At 48.1% G+C, this 18700-nt stretch overlaps 1 protein-coding gene across 2 annotated transcripts in view; it reads left to right on the top strand.

Annotated features, from left to right (window-relative positions):
- The first annotated feature begins 470 nt into the window (after positions 1-470).
- Positions 471-18700, top strand: part of adcy5 (adenylate cyclase 5) — a 255344-nt gene continuing 237114 nt past the window's right edge. For both annotated transcript variants that reach the window (XM_055638793.1, XM_055638792.1), the window contains exon 1: positions 471-1414. In XM_055638793.1, the coding sequence (XP_055494768.1) occupies positions 521-1414 (894 nt within the window). In that variant the 5' untranslated portion in view covers positions 471-520. The remainder of the gene's footprint in view (positions 1415-18700) is intronic.

Genomic DNA, 18700 nt, shown 5'->3' with positions numbered 1-18700 from the left:
CCCCCCTCCCCCTCTAATCCCCCCCTCCTCCTCTCTCCCCCCCTTCTCTCTCCCCTCCCTCTCTCTCCCCCCTCTCTCCCCCCCCTCCTCCTACCCCCCCTCCTCCTCTCTACTACTCCACTCCTCCTCCTCTCCTCTCTCCCCCTTCTCTCTTCTACTCCCTTCTCCTCCTCTCTCTCCCCCCTCTCTCTCTCCCCCTCCTCCTCTCTTCTCCTCTCCTCCTCCCCCTCCTCCTCCTCTCCTCCCCTCCTCCTCTCTCTCCCCCTCCCTCTCTATTCTATCTCCTTTCCCTTTCTCCTAATTTCTTCCCCCCCCCCACTCTTTCTCTCCCCGCTCCCTTATCTTTTTCTCCATTTTATCTCTATCTCTCATTTTCCTTCTTCTCCTTTTCTCCCTCTCTCTTCTCTCCCACCTTCTCTCTCTCTCTCGTTCTCCCCTCCCTTCTCTATCTCTCTCTCTCTATCTCTCTCTCTCTCTCTCCTCTTCTCCCTCTCTCCCCCCTCTCTATCTCCCCGGGACCATGTCTAGGGCTAACAGTGTGAGCCCGCCCGGTTTCGGAGTCCACCACCCGAGAGCCGCCGAGCACCGTGCGGCGTGGGCGGAGGGAGCCAACGGCGCGGCGACCTCGGCCCATTGCCGGGACAAGCGCTGGCGGGAGGACGGCGGGCAAGGAGGGTTCGCGGCCAAGAGCTCCAGGATGAGCGTGAGGTCCAAGCCGGCTTGGCAGGAGGAGAGGATGGGCTCTGCGGCGGCGGGGGCCGGGGGCAGCAGCGGCAACGTGGTCCGCCTGGACGGGGAGGTGAGACCCAGGTCGGTGGAGGTGGGACTGGAGGAGAGAGCCCACTCCAGGTTGGCCGATGGCAACTCCTCGGCCTCGGAGGTGGACCTCTCCTTCGTGGGCTGCAGCCAGGGACTCCTGCGTATCCTGCAGTCCAAGAAATTCCAGTCGAGGAAGCTGGAGCGGTTGTACCAGCGCTACTTCTTTCGGCTCAACCAGAGCAGCTTGACTATGTTGATGGCCGTTCTCCTCCTGCTCTGCGCCGTCATGTTGGCTTTCTACTGCACCGCCGGCGGCACAGAGCCGCTCTACCTTGTGGTCCTGGGCTCCTCCATCTTCCTCAACCTGCTCCTGATCGTCCTCTGCAACCGCAACGTCTTCCACCAGGACCACATGTGGCTCATCTGCTACCTTCTGGTGGTGATCATGTTGGCCGTGGAGAGCGTGGGTGTCTACCAGGTGGAGCCCCGCGCCGCCTCCGAGGGCGTCTGGTGGACCGTCTTCTTCATCTACATCATCTACACCTTGCTGCCCATCCGCATGCGAGCGGCCGTGATCAGTGGCATCCTCCTCTCCGCCATCCACCTGGGCATCTCCTGGACGAGGAACGTGGTCGATTCCTTCCTGTGGAAGCAGGTAAGATCCATTGGCTCCATGGTTCCAATGTTTATTTTCCATTGTGACTGAACTCTTTGGACCTGTTAGGACTTGTAATCATCTTGGTGTCAGTGTTCTCTTCCTCACCGTTGTAATGCAATGCAACAATTAAGGCAAACGTTGGCTTAGGGTGAGATCAAAACTATTGGGAATGACCCCTCCAACAATCTCTCCCCAATTCTGGGAGAAACATCTTCCAGTTCTTGGTTTGCTTTTGTCATTACGACTTAGTCCTCGGACCTGTTAAGACTTTCAATCTTCTTGGTGTCAGGTTCTCTCTCTCACCCTCGAGAGTCATAGAGTCCTTGGGTGATACTGTATGGAAACAGGCCCTTCGGCGTAACTTGCCCACACCGGCCAACATGCCCCAGTTGCACTAGTCCCATCTGCCAGCATTTGTTCCATATCCCTCCAAACCTGTTTAAAAAGGAACCGCAGATGCTGAAAAATCGAAGGTACACAAAAATGCTGGAGAAACTCAGCGGGTGCAGCAGCATCTACGGAGCGAAGGAAATGGGCAACGTTTCGAGTCTGAAGAAGAGTTTCGGCCAGAAACGTTGCCTATTTCCTTCGCTCCATAGATGCTGCTGCACCTGCTGAGTTTCTCCAGCATTTTTGTGTACCCTCCAAATCTGTCCTATCCATGTACCTGTCTAACTGCTTCTTAAATGTTGGGCTAGTCCCTGCCTCAACTACTTCCACAAGCAGCTTGTTTCAAGCACCCACTACCCTTTGTGTGAAAAAAGTTACCCCTCAGATTCCTATTAAATCTTTTCCTCCTACACCTTAAACCTATGTCCTCTGGTCCTCGATTCCCCTACTCTTGGCACGAGACTCGGGACATTTACCCGATCTATTTCTCTCATGATTTTATACACCTCAATAAGATCACCCCTCATCCTCCTGTGCTTCAAGGAATAGTCCCAGCCTACTCAACGTCTCCCTATAGCTTAGACCCTCTTGTCAATAGACAATAGGTGCAGGAGTAGGCCATTCGGCACTTCGAGCCAGCACCGCCATTCAATGTGATCATGGCTGATCATCCTTATTCAGTACCCCGTTCCTGCCTTCTCCCCATATCCCCTGACTCTGCTATTTTTAAGAACCCTGCCTAGCTCTCTAGTCCTGGGAACATCCTCGTAAACATTCCTTGTAATGCAATAGCATTAATTAAGACAACCGCTGGCTTTGGGTGAGATAAAAAGCCATTGGGAATGGTGGTACAAATAATGTGGCAAACATTGGCTTAGGGTGAGCTTAAAAAAGCCATTGGATATGGTCCCACCAACATTCAGGTCCCATTTCAGGATCACCATTTGCCTCCAGCTGTTGGCTTGTCTCTAGTGGACTGAGGATGTACAAACATTGTGAATTCTTGCACTTTCGATCCTCTCAGTGTCAAGCTTCTGACCCTTACTTTGTGGTCGAATGGGAAGTAGGTAATAGGGAATAGACACAAAGTGCTGGAGTAACTCAGCGGGACAGGCAGCATCTCTGGATGGAAGGAATGGGTGACGTTTCAGGTCGAGAGAAGGGTCTCAACCCGAAATGTCACCCACTCCTTCTACCCAGAGATGCCGCCTGTCCCGCTGAGTTACTCCAGCATTTTGTGTCTATCTTCGTTTTAAAGCAGCATCTGCAATTCCTTCCTACACGTAGGTACTAGGGGAAGTGGATGTTGAAGGGATGGTCTGGTTGGAACCCATTTGTATGTAATAGGGAAACAATTCTGTGGCGCTGCCTACAATCTACAGGGGAGCTGGTGTATGGCAGAGGTGATTGTAAGGAACTCTGGTGTCAAGTGCAAATAGACACATAGAAACATAGAAAATAGGTGCAGTAGTAGGCCATTCGGCCGTTCGGGCCAGCACCGCCCATATGATCATCTTAAATCAGTTCCCCGTTCCTGCTTTTTTTCCCCATATCCCTTGATTCCTTTAGCCCTAAGAGCGAAGTCTGACTCTCTCTTAAAAACATCCAGTGTATTGGCCTCCACTGCCCTCCGTGGCAGAGAATTCCACATATCTCATTCATAGCAAATTCATAGCAAAAGGATTTGAGTATAGGAGCATGGAGGTTCTACTGCAGTTGTACAGGGTCTTGGTGAGACCACACCTGGAGTATTGCGTACAGTTTTGGTCTCCTAATCTGAGGAAGGACATTCTTGCCATAGAGGGAGTGCAGAGAAGGTTCACCAGACTGATTCCTGGGATGTCAGCACTTTCATATGAAGAAAGACTGGATAGACTCGGCTTGTACTCGCTAGAATTTAGAAGATTGAGGGGGGATCTTATAGAAACTTACAAAATTCTTAAGGGGTTGGACAGGCTAGATGCAGGAAGATTGTTCCCGATGTTGGGGAAGTCCAGAACAAGGGGTCACAGTTTAAGGATAAGGGGAAATCCTTTAGGACTGAGATGAGAAAAACATTTTTCACACAGAGTGGTGAATCTCTGGAATTCTCTGCCACAGAAGGTAGTTGTGGCTAAAGGTATCGGGATGTGGAGAGGTATAGGATACTGAGTTGGATGATCAGCTATAATCATATTGAATGGCGGTGCAGGCTCGAAGGGCCGAATGGCCTACTCCTGCACCTATTTTCTATGTTTCTATGTATCGTAGATTCACAACTCTCTGGGTGGAAAATGTTTTTCCTCACCGCGGTCCTAAATGACCTACCCCATAGTCTTAAACTGTGAGCCCTGGTTCTGGACTCCCTCAACACGGGGAGCATTTTTCCTGCAAAACATTTTGTCCTGCCCTGCCTCCTGCTTGTGTTCTTGTTCTTCTGTTTACGGTAATTACTTTGGACGGTATGACTCAATAGTCCTGTAAACACACGGTGTGGAACTGCTGAGGGGAGGGTGTGCTGGCCATTGTTACAAGCAGGGCTAACCGCACTCCCAGCTAACCACAATCCTCCCAAGGCCGTTTACAAACCCCAGTCGTTGCCTCATGCCACATCCCTGTAGTCTCGGCATGTCGGCAAATGGTTTCTGCCAACATTGGCTGGTCCTCCAACTGTTGAGTTATACTCCATGAGATCAAGAGGGCACAGCCTCAGGAAAAAAGGATGTACCTTTTGAAAGGAGATGAGGAGGATTTTCTTTAGCCAGAGGGTGGTGAATCTGTTGTTAATTGGCTTTGGTAAAATATTCTTAATTGCTCCAGTGTGTAGGATATTGCTAGTATACTGGTCTGCATGGACTCGGTGGGCCAAAAGGCCTGTTTATCTTCTGTAGACTCCCTGCCTCTTCAACATTACCCGTCCCTCCATTTATCCATGTTCTCCATAGATGCTGCCTGACCTGTAGTTCTTTAGACTAGTCAGAGGGTGGTGAACCAATGGAATTAATTGCCACAGAAGGCTGTGGAGGCCAAATTAATAAATATTTTGTAAGGAGGAGATTGACAGATTCTTGATCAGCACGGGTGTCATGGTTTTATGGGGAGAAGGCAGGAGAATGGTGTTGAGAGGGAATGATAGATCATCCCTGATTGAATGGCGGAGTAGACTTGATGGGCCGATGGACCAAATTCTGCTCCTATAACATGGGTTCAGGGGAAATAACCCTCATTGTGCAGAGACGTAAAGAGGTTATCCTTTTGTGCATGTGGGTTGGCAAGGGATTGATGTCAAAACAGCGAGGAGTTGTCTCTTGCTTCTGCTGTGTTACAGATGAGCCCTGTGGTTGTTGGGGGTGAGTGAGATGCTCTTTGTAAAGGGGGCTTTGCCTGTTATTAGGGCACGTTTATACAACAAAAACTATTGTGCTCCATCTCCTGCACAACCTGTGATAGGAGCAGAATTAGGCCTTTCGGCCCATCAAGTCTACGACCTTCAATCATGGCTGATCTATCTCTCCCTCCTAACCCCATTCTCCTGCCTTCTCCCCATAACCCCTGACACCCGTACTGATCAAAAATCTAACTATCTCTGCCTTAAAAATATCCAATGATGACCTCCACAGCCTTCTGTGGCAACAAATTCCACAGATTCACTACCCTCTGACTAAAGGGATTCCTCCTCGTCTTCCTAAAGGAAGGTCCATTTATTCTGGTCCTAGACTCATCCACTGGGGGAAACATTCTCTCCACATGCACTCTTTCCAAGTCTTTCCAAATCTGTGGATGAGGGACTGCGAGTTACTCCACTATACTGGCTTATAATGGATGTCTTCACTTGGTTCAAGGGCTATCATAGTCAAGTACGCCCACATTGAAAGCATCCAGAGAACCTGCCTCCACCGCCCTCTGAGGCAGAGAATTCCACGGACCCGCCACTCTCTGTGGGGGGGAAAAGTGTTTCCTCATCTCAGTTCTAAATGGCTCACTCAGCCATGATCATATTGAATGGCGGTGCAGGCTCGAAGGGCCGAATGGCCTACTCCTGCACCTATTTTCTATGTTTCTTACTCCTTATTCTTAAACTGTGGCCCCTGGTTCTGGACTCCCCCAACATCGGGAACACGTTTCCTGCCTCTAGTGTGTCCAAGCCCTTAACAATCTTTGTTAAGGGCGACCAACAAACTGTGCTTTAGGCAAGGTGTTTCAACCATGTGGCCGTCATAGATCAGACCTGCGTCCACATAATGTATTCTGTGGCCCTTTTCGATGCCTGACATTGTTGCTTCCGCCTCCGTCAGTTTCGGGGCTCCCCTGTTATCTTTGAGGCCACCCCTGACTCTGCAACAAAAAAAAAATGTTTCACACGACCCATCGAAAATCGTTGCATTTAAATGCTTGCATTTTGCAGCATTCTCTCAGACTTGCCCTGGGTTCTATTCCAGAGATAAAGCTGAGCCATGCACTCACATTACTGGAAAAAGGAGAGAAGGCTTGATGTGCCGGAGCCCTGACATTCTTCCTGTCTTCCATTTCACGGTACAAAAAGAAAAACATCAACAATTATTTTATTTTTTTTCCTTTCTCGCACAAACACAACCTCTTGCAGTTTTCTCATCGATCCCGACTATTATTTATTGTTGCTGATAGGTCTGAAATGATGCAATTTTCCCACATCTGTGTGTAGCAGCCTCCCTTGCTAAGGGCTGGGCACAAAGATGCTACAAAATGGTTTGTTGCGTGTATTTAGTTTCCCCCCTTCTGTTGCAAAAACATCTCTTCATCGGAATACCGTCTGAATGTGCTCTCTCTCGCCCGAGCTCGATCTTGCCAAAGCTCGATGCAATTTAAATGTTTTTGTTGCTGCAGTCTTATTGGAATTAAATAAAACAGTGTGAAATATCTAAACGCTGATTCGGTTGCTGGGTGAGCCATGTTGTGTTTCTTTGGTCTCTTTATGGTCCTGTTTGTAACTGGATTGGCTGATATAAGCAACAATGAATGCCAATTGTTTAGTTTAGAGTCACAGATAGAGTGATACTGTGTGGAAACGGATCCTTCCGCCCAACTTGCCCACACCGGCCAACGTGTCCCAGCTACACTAGTCCCACATGCCATATCCCACTTGGTCCATATCCCTCCAAACCAGTCTTATCCGTGTACCTGTCTAACTGTTTCTTGAATGTTGGGATAGTCCCTGCCTCAACTACCTCCATACCCGCCACCCTTTGGGTGTAAAAGTTACCCCTCAGATTTCTATTAAATCTTTTCACCTTCACCTTAAACCTATGTCCTCTAGGCCTCGATTCCCCTACTCAGGGGAAGAGACACGAGGCATCCACCCGATCTATTCCTCTCATGATTTTGTACACCTCTATAAGATCACCCCTCACCCTCCTGCGCTCCAGGGGATAGAATCCAAGCCTGCTCAACCTCTCCCTATAGTTTGCTCTGCCTATCAGCTCTCCCAATAGCTCAACTACGCTAGCTTTAGTGTAGAGATGTAGCATGGAAACAGGCCCTTCGGCCCACCGGGTCCATGCTGACCATTCATTACTCCCTTGCGCTAGTTTCTCATCGACTCCCTACGCACTGAGGGCCAATTATTTTTAACGAGGCCAATGAATGCACAAACCAGCGTGTCTTCGGGATGTGGGCGGAAACCAGACCACCCGGAGGAAACACGCGCGGTCACAGGGTAAACGTGCAAACTCCGCACAGACAGCACCCGAGGTCAGGATCGAACCTGGATCTCTGGCATTGTGAGAAATCGAGACTACCAGCTGTGCCACTCTGATGTTGTAGAAAGGGCTGCATGGTGGCGCAGCGGTAGAGCTGCTGCCTTACGGAGCCAGAAACCCAGGTTCAATCCTGACTACAGGCGCTTGTCTGTATGGAGATTGTATGTTCTCCCCGTGACCTGCATGGATTTTCCCCGGGACCTCCGGATTCCTCCCACACTCCAAAAAAAATGACGTGCAGGTTTGTAGGTTAATTGTCGGGCTATGATTGTAAATTGTCCCTAGTGTGTGTAGAGTAGCGTTATTGTGCAGGGATTGCAGGCCGGCGCAGACTCGATGGGCCGAAGGGCGTGTATCTGCACTGTATCTCTAAACTAAACAAAAGAGAGGGAGAGATGTAATCTCACAGATGGATTATGTGCAATATGTACCGAGTTCCAGTTACAATAGACAATAGGTGCAGGAGTAGGCCGTTCGGCCCTTCAGGCCAGCACCACCATTCAATGTGATCATGGCTGTTCATCCCCAATCAGTACCCCGTTCCTGCCTTCTCCCCATATCCCCCGACTCTGCTATCCTTAAGAGCCCTATCTAGCTCTCTCTTTAAAGTATCCAGAGAACCGGCCTCCACTGCCCTCTGAGGCAGAGAATTCTACAGACTCACAATTCTCGGTGAGAATGTTTCGTCCGTTCTAAATGGCCTACCCCTTATTTTTCCCTCTCCCTCCCCATCGTCACGGAATCCTCTTCAACATTGATGGAGAAATCGGATGCTTTGGCCAGTGGGAAAAGATTACCCAAGCTACCCAAGTGTTCATACTGCTGGGGTGAAAGCGGTATGTAAGTGCTTGGGTAGTTTACACCCCAGCAGTATGAACATTGACTTCTCTAACTGCAAATAGCCCTTCCTTTCCCTCTCTCTCCATCCCCTCCCCTTTCCCAGTTCCCCCACCAGTCTTACTGTCTCCAACTACATTGTATCTATGTCCCGCCCACTCCCCTGACATCAGTCTGAAGAAGGGTTCTCGACCCGAAAAAAGTCACCCATCCCTTCTCCCCAGAGATGCTGCCTGTCCCGCTGAGTTACTCCAGCATTTTGTGTTTATCTTCTACAAAGAATTTCACTGTTGTGTTTCGGGACATGTGACACTAAAACACTCTTGATGTGAAGGACATTGAAAGTGAACGTCTTCAGGGGCGGCACGGTGGAGTTGTTTCCTTACAGCGCTTGTTACGCCAGAGACGCGGGTTCGATCCCAACCATGGGTGCTGTTTGTACGTGCTACCCGTGACCGCGTGGTTTTTCTCCGAGATCTCCGGTTTCCTCCCACACTCCAAAGACGTACAGGTCTGTAGGCTAATTGGCTTGGGTTTGTATACTTGGCATATGTGTAAATTGTCCCCAGTATGTGTAGGATAGTGTTAATGTGCGGGGATCGCTGGACGGCACGGACTTGGTGGGCCGAATGGCCTGTTTCCGTGCTGTATCTCTAAACTATACTGTGTAGGTAATGTATTATTTTTGTAGTAGACATATTGGGCAGAGGCAAATGGAATCTTCTATATTCAATGATCTTATAGAGATGTATAAAATTATGATGGGAATATATAGGGGTGAATTGGCTATATTTAAGAGGGAGTTAGATGTGGCCCTTGTGGCCAAGGGGATCAGAGGGTATGGAGAGAAGGCAGGTACGGGATACTGAGTTGGATGATCAGCCATGATCATATTAAATGGCGGTGCAGGCTCGAAGGGCCGAATGGCCTACTCCTGCACCTAATTTCTATGTTTCTATGAATGCACATGGTATTTTACTAGGGGGAATCATAAAAAGAGGACATGTTTATGGTGAGTGGGAAAGATTTAATAGGAATATTAGGGGCAACGTTTTCACACAGTCACTGGTGGTGGTTGTATGGAACGAGATGCCAGAGCAGGTAGTTGAGGAAGAAGTTAGCAAAGAAATAGGACAAAAGGACAACGGATGCACCTTTAGAAAGGAGATAGAAACATAGAAAATAGGTGCAGGAGTAGGCCATTCGGCCCTTCGTGCCTGCACCGCCATTCAATATGATCATGGCTGATCATCCAACTCAGTATCCTGTACCTGCCTTCTCTCCATACCCCCTGATCCCTTTAGCCACAAGTGCCACATCCAACTCCCTCTTCAATATAGCCAATGAACTGGCCTTAACTACCTTCTGTGGCAGAGATGAGGAATTTCTTTTAGTTGGAGGGTGGTGAATCTGTGGAATTCATTGCCACAGATGGCTGTGGAGGCCAAGTCGATGAATATTTTTTAAAGCGGAGATTGACGGTTTCTCGATTAGTAACGGTGTCAAATGTTACGGGGAGAAGGCAGGGGAATGGGAATGAGAGGGAGAAACAGATCCGCCATGATTGAATGGTGGAGCGGACTTGATGGGCCGAATGTTCCAATTCTGCTCCTATGTCTTACGATCTTATAGTTGAGGCAAATACCAGAGCAGAATTTACAAGGAACATGGACAGGTGCATAGATAGTACATTTTCAGTGGGATAATGGGCCAAACACGGCCCACTGGGACTAGCTTAGATAGGGCCATCTTGGTCAGCATGGGTCGAAGGCCCTGTTTCCGTGCTGTATGCCTCTTAATTAATTTGATTTCTGGAACACCATTTTTAAAAACATTTTGATTAAAATCCTTTTTAAAATGATAAACCTTGGTCTGGTGTACTCTTGGCTCCTCATTCCCCAGTTTTAAATGGAGTTCTGGCATCATTAAGCAAATGCCTCATTAGTGGTATTAAATGCCTGGCCACTAATGTCGGAAAGGATTTTTTTTGGTTTAAGATGAAGTGCACGCCCGAGGTGTAGCTTGCAAGACGAGTTTACTGTACAGTAGCTTAGCGATACAGCGCGGAAACAGGCCCTTCGGCCCATCGAGTCCGCTCTGACCAGCGATCCCCGCACACTAACACTACCCTACACACACACACGAGGGACAATCTTTACATTTGTACCAAGCCAATTAACCTACAAACCTGTACGTCTTTGGAGTGTGGGAGGAAACCGAAGATCTCGGAGAAAACCCACGCAGGTCACGGGGAGAACGTACAAACTCTGTATAGACAGCACCTGTAGTCGGGATAGAACCTGGGTCTCTGGCGCTGTAAGGCGTTCTGTTTCCCCCCCTCCCCCTCCCCCTCCCCCACCGCAAGGTAACAATGAAGTACCTTGCCCCCTCCCCCCCCCCCCCCTCGACATTTATTGACTTACCCAAACACAGTTGTGAGGAAGGCAGGTCTGGTGGCTGGCTGTGGGGCCCGATGCCAAGGCAGGTTGCCATGGCAACCCCATCTCTGCTCCTGCCTCTCTCTCTCTCTCTCTCCCCCCCCGAATCCTGCAGCAGAATAGGCCCGATCCTTTCTTGACTCGGGATGTGTGGGCGAGTATGTATAATATTAATGGGGAGCGGAGGAGGTTGGAGAGAGGGGGTGGAGGAATACCGTGGCTGTCAGGCTAATGTACGAGACAGAGGATTAGATGTGGGAGAAAAAAAAAAGAAGCCCCGTTACATTTGATTAAATAAAATATAATTCTGGATCTCCTCATCGAATGCTTTGGTTTTTATTTTCCCTGTTTCTTCCAGTACGTGCACATCAGTCTTTTCTTTCATCTGGTCGCTGGGGCACGGCACAATGGCGCTGCGGGTAGTGCTGCTGCCTCACAGCGCCAGAGACACAGGTTCAATCCTGACCTCTGGTGCCGCCGGTGTGGAGTTTGCACGTTCTCCCTGTGGGTTTTCTCGTTCATAAGTGCACGAGACGTCGGAACAGAATCAGGCCGTTCGGCCCATTGAATCTACAGTACTCTGCCGTTCAATCATGGCTGGTCTGTCTTTCCCTCTCAACCCCATTCTCCTGCCTTCACCCCAGAACCATTGAGACCTCAACTAATTAACCAGGTGCTCCGGCCTCCTCCCAAATATGTGCGCGGGGTTTGTAGGTTAATTGGTCCTCTGTAAATTGCCCCAAGTGTGTAGGATGTGATAGTGAGGTAATATAGACCTAGTCTACCGGTGGGCCAATGGTTGTTTCCATGCTGTATCTCTAAATTTAAAACATGCCATCAAAGAATTAATTGTACTAACGATATAAGCTTTCGGCACATTGGCCTTCATCAGTCAGTATTGAGTATAGAAGTTGGGAGCTCATGTTACGGTTGTACAAGACATCGGTGAGGCCACATACCAAGGTTCACAAGTTATAGGAGTAGATTTAGGCCAATCGAGTCTACTCCGCCAATCAATCATGGCTGATCTCTGCCCCCTAATCCCATTTTCCTGCCTTCACCCCATAACCCTTGGCACCCGCTCTAATCAAGAATTTGCCTATCTCTGCCTTAAAAATATTCACTGACTTGGCCCCCACAGCCCACTGCGGCAAAGAATTCCACAGATTAACTACCCTCTGACTAAAGATGTTTCTTCTCACCTCCTTTCCAAAAGAGCACCCTTTAATTTTGAAGCTATGACCTCTGGTCCTAGACTCTCCCACCAGTGGAAACATCTTCTCCACATCCACTCTATGCCTTTTATTATTCTGTACGTTTGGAGTTTAGTATTTGTGTTCATTTAGAGTATTGTGTTCAGATTTGGTCACCGTGTTATAGGACAGATGTTGTCAAGCTTGAAAGAGTGCAGAGAAGATTTACGAGGACTCGAGGGCCTGAGCTACAGCGAGAGGTTGAGCAGGCTAGGACTTTATTCCATGGAGCGCAGGAGGATGAGTGGTGATCTTGTAGAGGTGTACAAGATCATGAGAGGAGGGCTCCTTGTATAGGGCTCTGGTGAGGCCACATCTGGAGTATTGTGTACAGTTTTGGTCCCCTAATTTGAGGAAGGACATCCTTGTGATTGAGGCAGTGCAGCGTAGGTTCACGAGATTGATCTCTGGGATGGCGGGACTGGCATATGAGGAATGATTGAAAAGACTAGGCTTGTATTCACTGGAGTTTAGAAGGATATCTTATAGAAACATATAACATTATAAAAGGACTGGACAAGCTAGATGCAGGAAAAATGTTTCCAATGTTGGGCGAGTCCAGAACCAGGGGCCACAGTCTTAGAATAAAGGGGAGGTCATTTAAGACTGAGGTGAGAAAAAACCTTTTCACCCAGAGAGTTGTGAATTTATGGAATTTCCTGACACAGAGGTCAGTGGAGGCCAAGTCACTGGGTGGATTTAAGAGAGAGTTAGATAGTGCGCTAGGGGCCAGTGGAATCAAGGGATATGGGGAGAAGGCAGGCCCGGGTTATTGATAGGGGACGATCAGCCATGATCACAATGAATGGCGGTGCTGGCTCAAAGGGCCGAATGGCCTCCTCATGCACCGATTTTCTATGTTTCTATGCAACGGGTAAAGGTGCAGGGTCTCTTGCCCAGAGTAGTGGAATCGAAAACCAAAGGACATAGGTTCAAGGTGAGGGGGGGAATGATCTAATAGAAACTTGGAGGGTAACTGTTTACAGAAAGGATGATGGGTGTATGAAATGAGCTGCTGGACTTGACTTGACTTGACTTGGAGGAGGTAGTTGAGGCAGGTACTATCATAATATTTAAGAGATGTTTGGATGAGTATATGTACAGGATAAGTTTTGAGGGATATCGGCTAAACACAGGCAGGAGCAAATAGTGGCGACGTTGGTGTGTGGCGTTGAGAGGGAAAAGTAGATCGGCCATGATCGTATGACGGTGCAGACTCGATGGGCCGAATGGCCTCTGCTGTTGGTTTAGACTTGCAGCACGGAAAATTGTAAATTGTCCCTGGTGTGTAGGATAGTATAAGTGTGCGGGGATTGCTGGTCGGTACGGAGTCGGTGGGCTCGAAGGGCCTGTTTCCGCGCTGAATCTCTAAACTGAACTTAACAGAACATACTAAATCTTTCCCCCCATCACCTTAAACCCATGCCCTTGGCTCCGACTGCAGGGATTCTCAGAAGAGCAACGGAGAGAGATTGTCGAGAAGGTCAGAGTAACTTCTTAACCATAACCAAAGAAGAATGTTCCCACTGAGTGGTAGACAAAGCAATCAGTGTCGAGCATCTCCAAATTAGGCTTCCACCAGAGGCATTGCAAGCTTCAAACTCCATCCCCCACCCAATTCTTCTCTGTGCAAGAACAAGATCCACTTGTGATATCCTCTCTCTAAGTATTTATCCGTAAGACAGAGGAGTGGTTGCAGTCGGGTGCAGAGGTTACCAACCCATTCGGCAGCTCCTGATCTATCATTGTCAGTGATCTGAACGCTAGATGTATTAATGGGGATCTTATAGAATCTTACAAAATTCTTAAGGGGTTGGACAGGCTAGATGCAGGAAGATTGTTCCCGATGTTGGGGAAGTTCAGAACAAGGGGTCACAGTTTAAGGATAAGGGGGAAATTGTTTAGGACCGAGATGAGGAAAACATTTTTCACACAGAGAGTGGTGAATCTGTGGAATTCTCTGCCACAGAAGGTACTTGAGGCCAGTTCATTGGCTATATTTAAGAGGGAGTTAGATGTGGCCCTTGTGGCTAAAGGGATCAGGGGGTATGGAGAGAAGGCAGGTACAGGATACTGAGTTGGATGATCAGCCATGACCATATTGAATGGCGGTGCAGGCTGGAAGGGCCGAATGGCCTACTCCTGCACCTATTTTCTATGTTTCTATGTTTAATGCAAGAGAAGGCCTTCTGGCCCATCGGGTTCTGTCTAGATAACATTCCTAATATTGCCATCTTATCAGTCTGAAAATGGTCTCGACTTGAAATGTCCATTCCATCCACGGGTGCTGCCTGATCCGTTGAGTTCCTCCAGCACTTTGCTTTTTTTTTTTTAAAGATTCCAGCATCTGCAGTTCCTTGTGTCTCACAATCCCAACATTCCCATTTCGCCTCTCATTATTTCCTTGCCTAATTCTTTCCCATAGCCCTATGCATGCTTTAGACTTTAGAGATGCAGCATGGAAACAGACCCTTCAGCCCACTGGGTCGACCATCGATCGCCCCATACACTGGCATTGTAGTACACACCAGGGACAATTTACAAATTAACCTACAATTCTGTACGTCCTTGGAGTGTGGGAGGAAACCGGAGCACCCGGAGAAAACCCACGGTTGAACGTACAAACTCTGTGCAGACAGCACCCGTGGTCAGGATCGAACTCAGTTCTCGGGCTCTGTAAGGCAGCAACTCTATGTCACTGTGTTGCCTTCTTTCATTATTTTTGTTGTCGGCCTGTACAGCGGGTAATTTGCAGTAACCAGTTAATCTGCCAACACCTCTTTGGATTTTGAAAGAAACCAGATCAGTAGAGTCTTTAGTTAGAGGGTGGTGAATCTGTGGAATTCATTGCCACAGACGGCTGTGGAGGCCAAGTTAACAGATATTGGTACGGTGGAGATTTTTAGGTTCTTGTTTAGTACGCGTGTCAGGGGTTTATGAGGGGGGATCTTATAGAAACATATAAAATTATAAAAGGACTGGACAAGCTAGATGCAGGAAAAATGTTCCCAATGTTGGGCGAGTCCAGAACCAGGGGCCACAGTTTTAGAATAATGGGGAGGTCATTTGAGACTGAGGTGAGAAAAAACTTTTTCACCCAGAGAGTTGTGAATTTGTGGAATTCCCTGCCACAGAGGGCAGTGGAGGCCAAATCACTGGATGGATTTAAGAGAGAGTTAGATAGTGCGCTAGGGGCTAGTGGAATCGAGGGATATGGGGAGAAGGCAGGCCCGGGTTATTGATTGGGGACGATCAGCCATGATCACAATGAATGGTGGTGCTGGTTCGATGGGCCGAATGGCCTCCTACGCCTATTTTCTATGTTTCTATGTTATGGGATGAAGGCATGAGAATGAGATGGAGAGGGAAATAGATCAGCCATGATTGAACGGCAGAGTAGATTTGATGGGCTGAATGGCCTAATTTTACTCCTATGACTTATAAACTCATGAAGTTGCTGCTTTACAGCTCCAGCCACTTAAATACATAGTTCCCTGAAAGTGGAGTAGCAGGTAGATGGGGTGTTGGGTATTGTCACGAGGGCCTTCATCAGTCGGGGAATTGACTATGGCGGTTGCTACATTGTGTCGCAGTTGTACATGACCCTGGTGAGGCCGTACTTGGGTTGTATTGTGTTTTGTTTAGGTCACCTTGCTGTAGGAACGGTGCCATTGAGCTGGAAAGAGTGCGGAGATGATTTACGAAGATGGACTCGAAGGATATATAGGGAGAGGTTGGGCAGGGTAGGACTTTATTCCTTGGAGTGCAGGACGCTCAGCGTTCTTGGTTCTTGGTTTCCTGGTCCTCCAAAATATTCCAAATGGAATTTAAACTGGAGGTGGTGGAGGGAGGACTTAAGCCAGAAAGGGTTTTTGGGAAGAAAGAGCTACCTTAAATTTAGTTGCATCTGGTTGGGTAACTATGGCAGGGTGAAGATTATTCCATGCTTTAATTGTGCGGGGGAAGAACAAATTGCTGTACACATCTGCCTTGGTAGCTGGTATCTCAAATTAGATCGAATGCCAGCATTCCACGTTGTGTGATACAGCGTGGAAACGGGTCCATTGGTTCAACCTGCCCACGCCGACCAACATGCACCATCGACACTCGTCCCACCACGTTCCTACTTTTGGAACATTTCCCTCCAAACCTGTTCTATCCGTGTACAGATGTGCCACGATTTACGATATTTCGACTGTACGATGGTGCAAAGGCTGGGGAACGTCAGCGAGCCGTGGCTCACTTCCAGTCACGTGATCAAATTGTACTTAATCCGTTGTTGTCGACTTGCGATACTTTCGATTTACAACAGGTTTATCGGAACGTAACCCCATCGTAGGTCGAGGAGCAGCCAAACGTGTCTAAATGTTTCTTAAATGTTGCGATGGTCCCTGCTTCAACTATCTCCTCTGGCAGCTCGTTCCATACACCTCACCACCCTTTGTGTGAATAAACGTTACTCCTCAGGCTCCTATTAAATCTCCCCCCCCCCCTCCCCGCCTTATACTTATGTCCTATGGTTATCAATAGACAATAGGTGCAGGAGTAGGCCATTTGGCCCTTCGATCCTGCACCGCCATTCAATGTGATCATGGCTGATCATCCCCAATCAGTACCCCGTTCCTGCCTTTTCCCCATATCCCCGACTCCGCTATCTTTAAGAGCCCTATCTAGCTCTCACTGGAAAGCATCTAGAGAACCTGCCTCCACCGCCCTCTGAGGCAGAGAATTCCACAGACTCACCGCTCTCTGTGAGAAAAAGTGTTTTCTCGTCTCCGTTCTAAATGGCTTACCCCTTATTCTTAAACTGTGTGGCCCTTGGTTCTGGAATTATCGATTCCCCTACTCTGGGCAAGAGAATCTGTGCTTTTACCCGATCTATTCCACTCACGATTTTGTACACTTCTATAAGATTTAAAAGAACACCACTCATCCTCCTGTGCTCTAAGGATTAGAGTCCAGGCCTGCTCAACTTCTCCCTACATGTTCATTCCAGAAGATGACGTACCAAAGGATTGCTGCTCTGTTTCAGATTCAGATTCAATTTTAATTGTCATTGTCAGTGTACAGTACAGAGACAACGAAATGCATTCGGTGACACATTTCGGATGACGTGCTAATCTGAAGAAGTGTCCCGACCCAAAATGTCATCCATCCATGCCTTCCACAGATGCTGCCTGACCCGCTGAGTTACTCCAGCACCTTATGATCTACACAAATTTTAACGTCTGCAGTTCGCGTCTTGGTCATATAACGTAGGAGCTGAATTAGGCCACTCTGCCCATCAAGTCTGCTCTGTCATTGGATCATGGCTGATTTAATTTTTCCTCTCAACCCCATTCTCCTGCCTTCTCCCCATAACCTTTGACACATTTACTAATCAATACCTGTCAATCTACGCTATAAAAATACCTAATGGTCTCCACAGCTGTCTGTGGCAATGAATTGTATAGATTCACCCCTCTCCGGCTAATTCATTCTGAAGGTACATCCTTTTATTCTGAGGCTGTGCCCTCTAGTCCTAGAATCTCCCACTAGTGGAAACATCCTTTATTTTGAGATACAGCGCAGAAACAGGAAACATGCGCCGACCAGCGATCCCCGCGCGCTTATACTATCCTACACACACTAGAGACAATTTACAATTTTACCAAACCAATTAACCTACAAACCTGTACATCTTTGGTGTGTGGGAGGAAACCGGAGATCCTGGAGAAAACCCACGCAGGTCACGGGGAGAACATACAGACATCACCCTTAGTCAGGATCGAACCCAGGTCTCTGGCGCTGTAAGGCAACAGCTCTACCGCTGTGCCACTGTGCCGCCATGTGTCCATGTCCACTCTATCCAGGCCTTTCATTATTCGGTAGGTTTCAATGAGATCCCCTTCATACTTGTAAACGCCGCCAAACGCTCCTCGAACATTAACTCAATCGTCGCTAGACTTCAGGAGGTGAATCTGTTTTTATCTCCCTCGTTGTTCTGTCTGTTTACTACCAGACTTGATTCCAATTTGGGAAATAGCCAAACCTTGAAAGACACAATAGAAGCAAAGAGATGAATGGGATACTTAAGTACCCCTGTGCTTTGATGCAGCTTACTGTGCTTTTGACTCAGTCTTGAGCTGAGTCAAGCTTTTCCTGTGTTAATTCAGTCTGATTCCATGTTCCTACAGTCTGAGTCTACGCTCACTCTAACATTAAGGCAATGGTCATAAGGAGTAGAATTAGGCCATTCGGCCCATCAAGTCTACTCCGCCATTCAATCATGGCTGATCTATCGCCCCCTTCTAACCGCATTCTCCTGCCTTCTCCCCATAACCCCATAACCCCTGACACCCGTACTCATCAAGAATCTATGTCTGAAGAAGGGTTTTGGTCTGAAACGTTGCCTATTTCCTTCGCTACATAGATGCTGCTGCACCCGCTGAGTTTCTCCAGCACTTCTGTGTATCTTCGATTTTCCAGCATCTGCAGTTCCTTCTTAAACACAAGATTCTATCTATCTCTGCCTTAAATGTATCCACTGACGTGGGACCCCAGTTATTAGAGGGGAAGTAGGGGGAGGGTTAAAGTTCGTAGGTTCATATGCAATAGGAGGAGAATTAGGCCATTCAGCCCATCAAGTCTACTCTGCCATTCAATCACAGC

Source organism: Leucoraja erinacea, chromosome 7, assembly GCF_028641065.1.
Source record: "Leucoraja erinacea ecotype New England chromosome 7, Leri_hhj_1, whole genome shotgun sequence".
Taxonomy (NCBI): Eukaryota; Metazoa; Chordata; class Chondrichthyes; order Rajiformes; family Rajidae; genus Leucoraja; species Leucoraja erinaceus.
The sequence above is the reverse complement of the archived record's forward strand: the minus strand, read 5'-3'. Positions and strand labels throughout refer to the sequence as shown.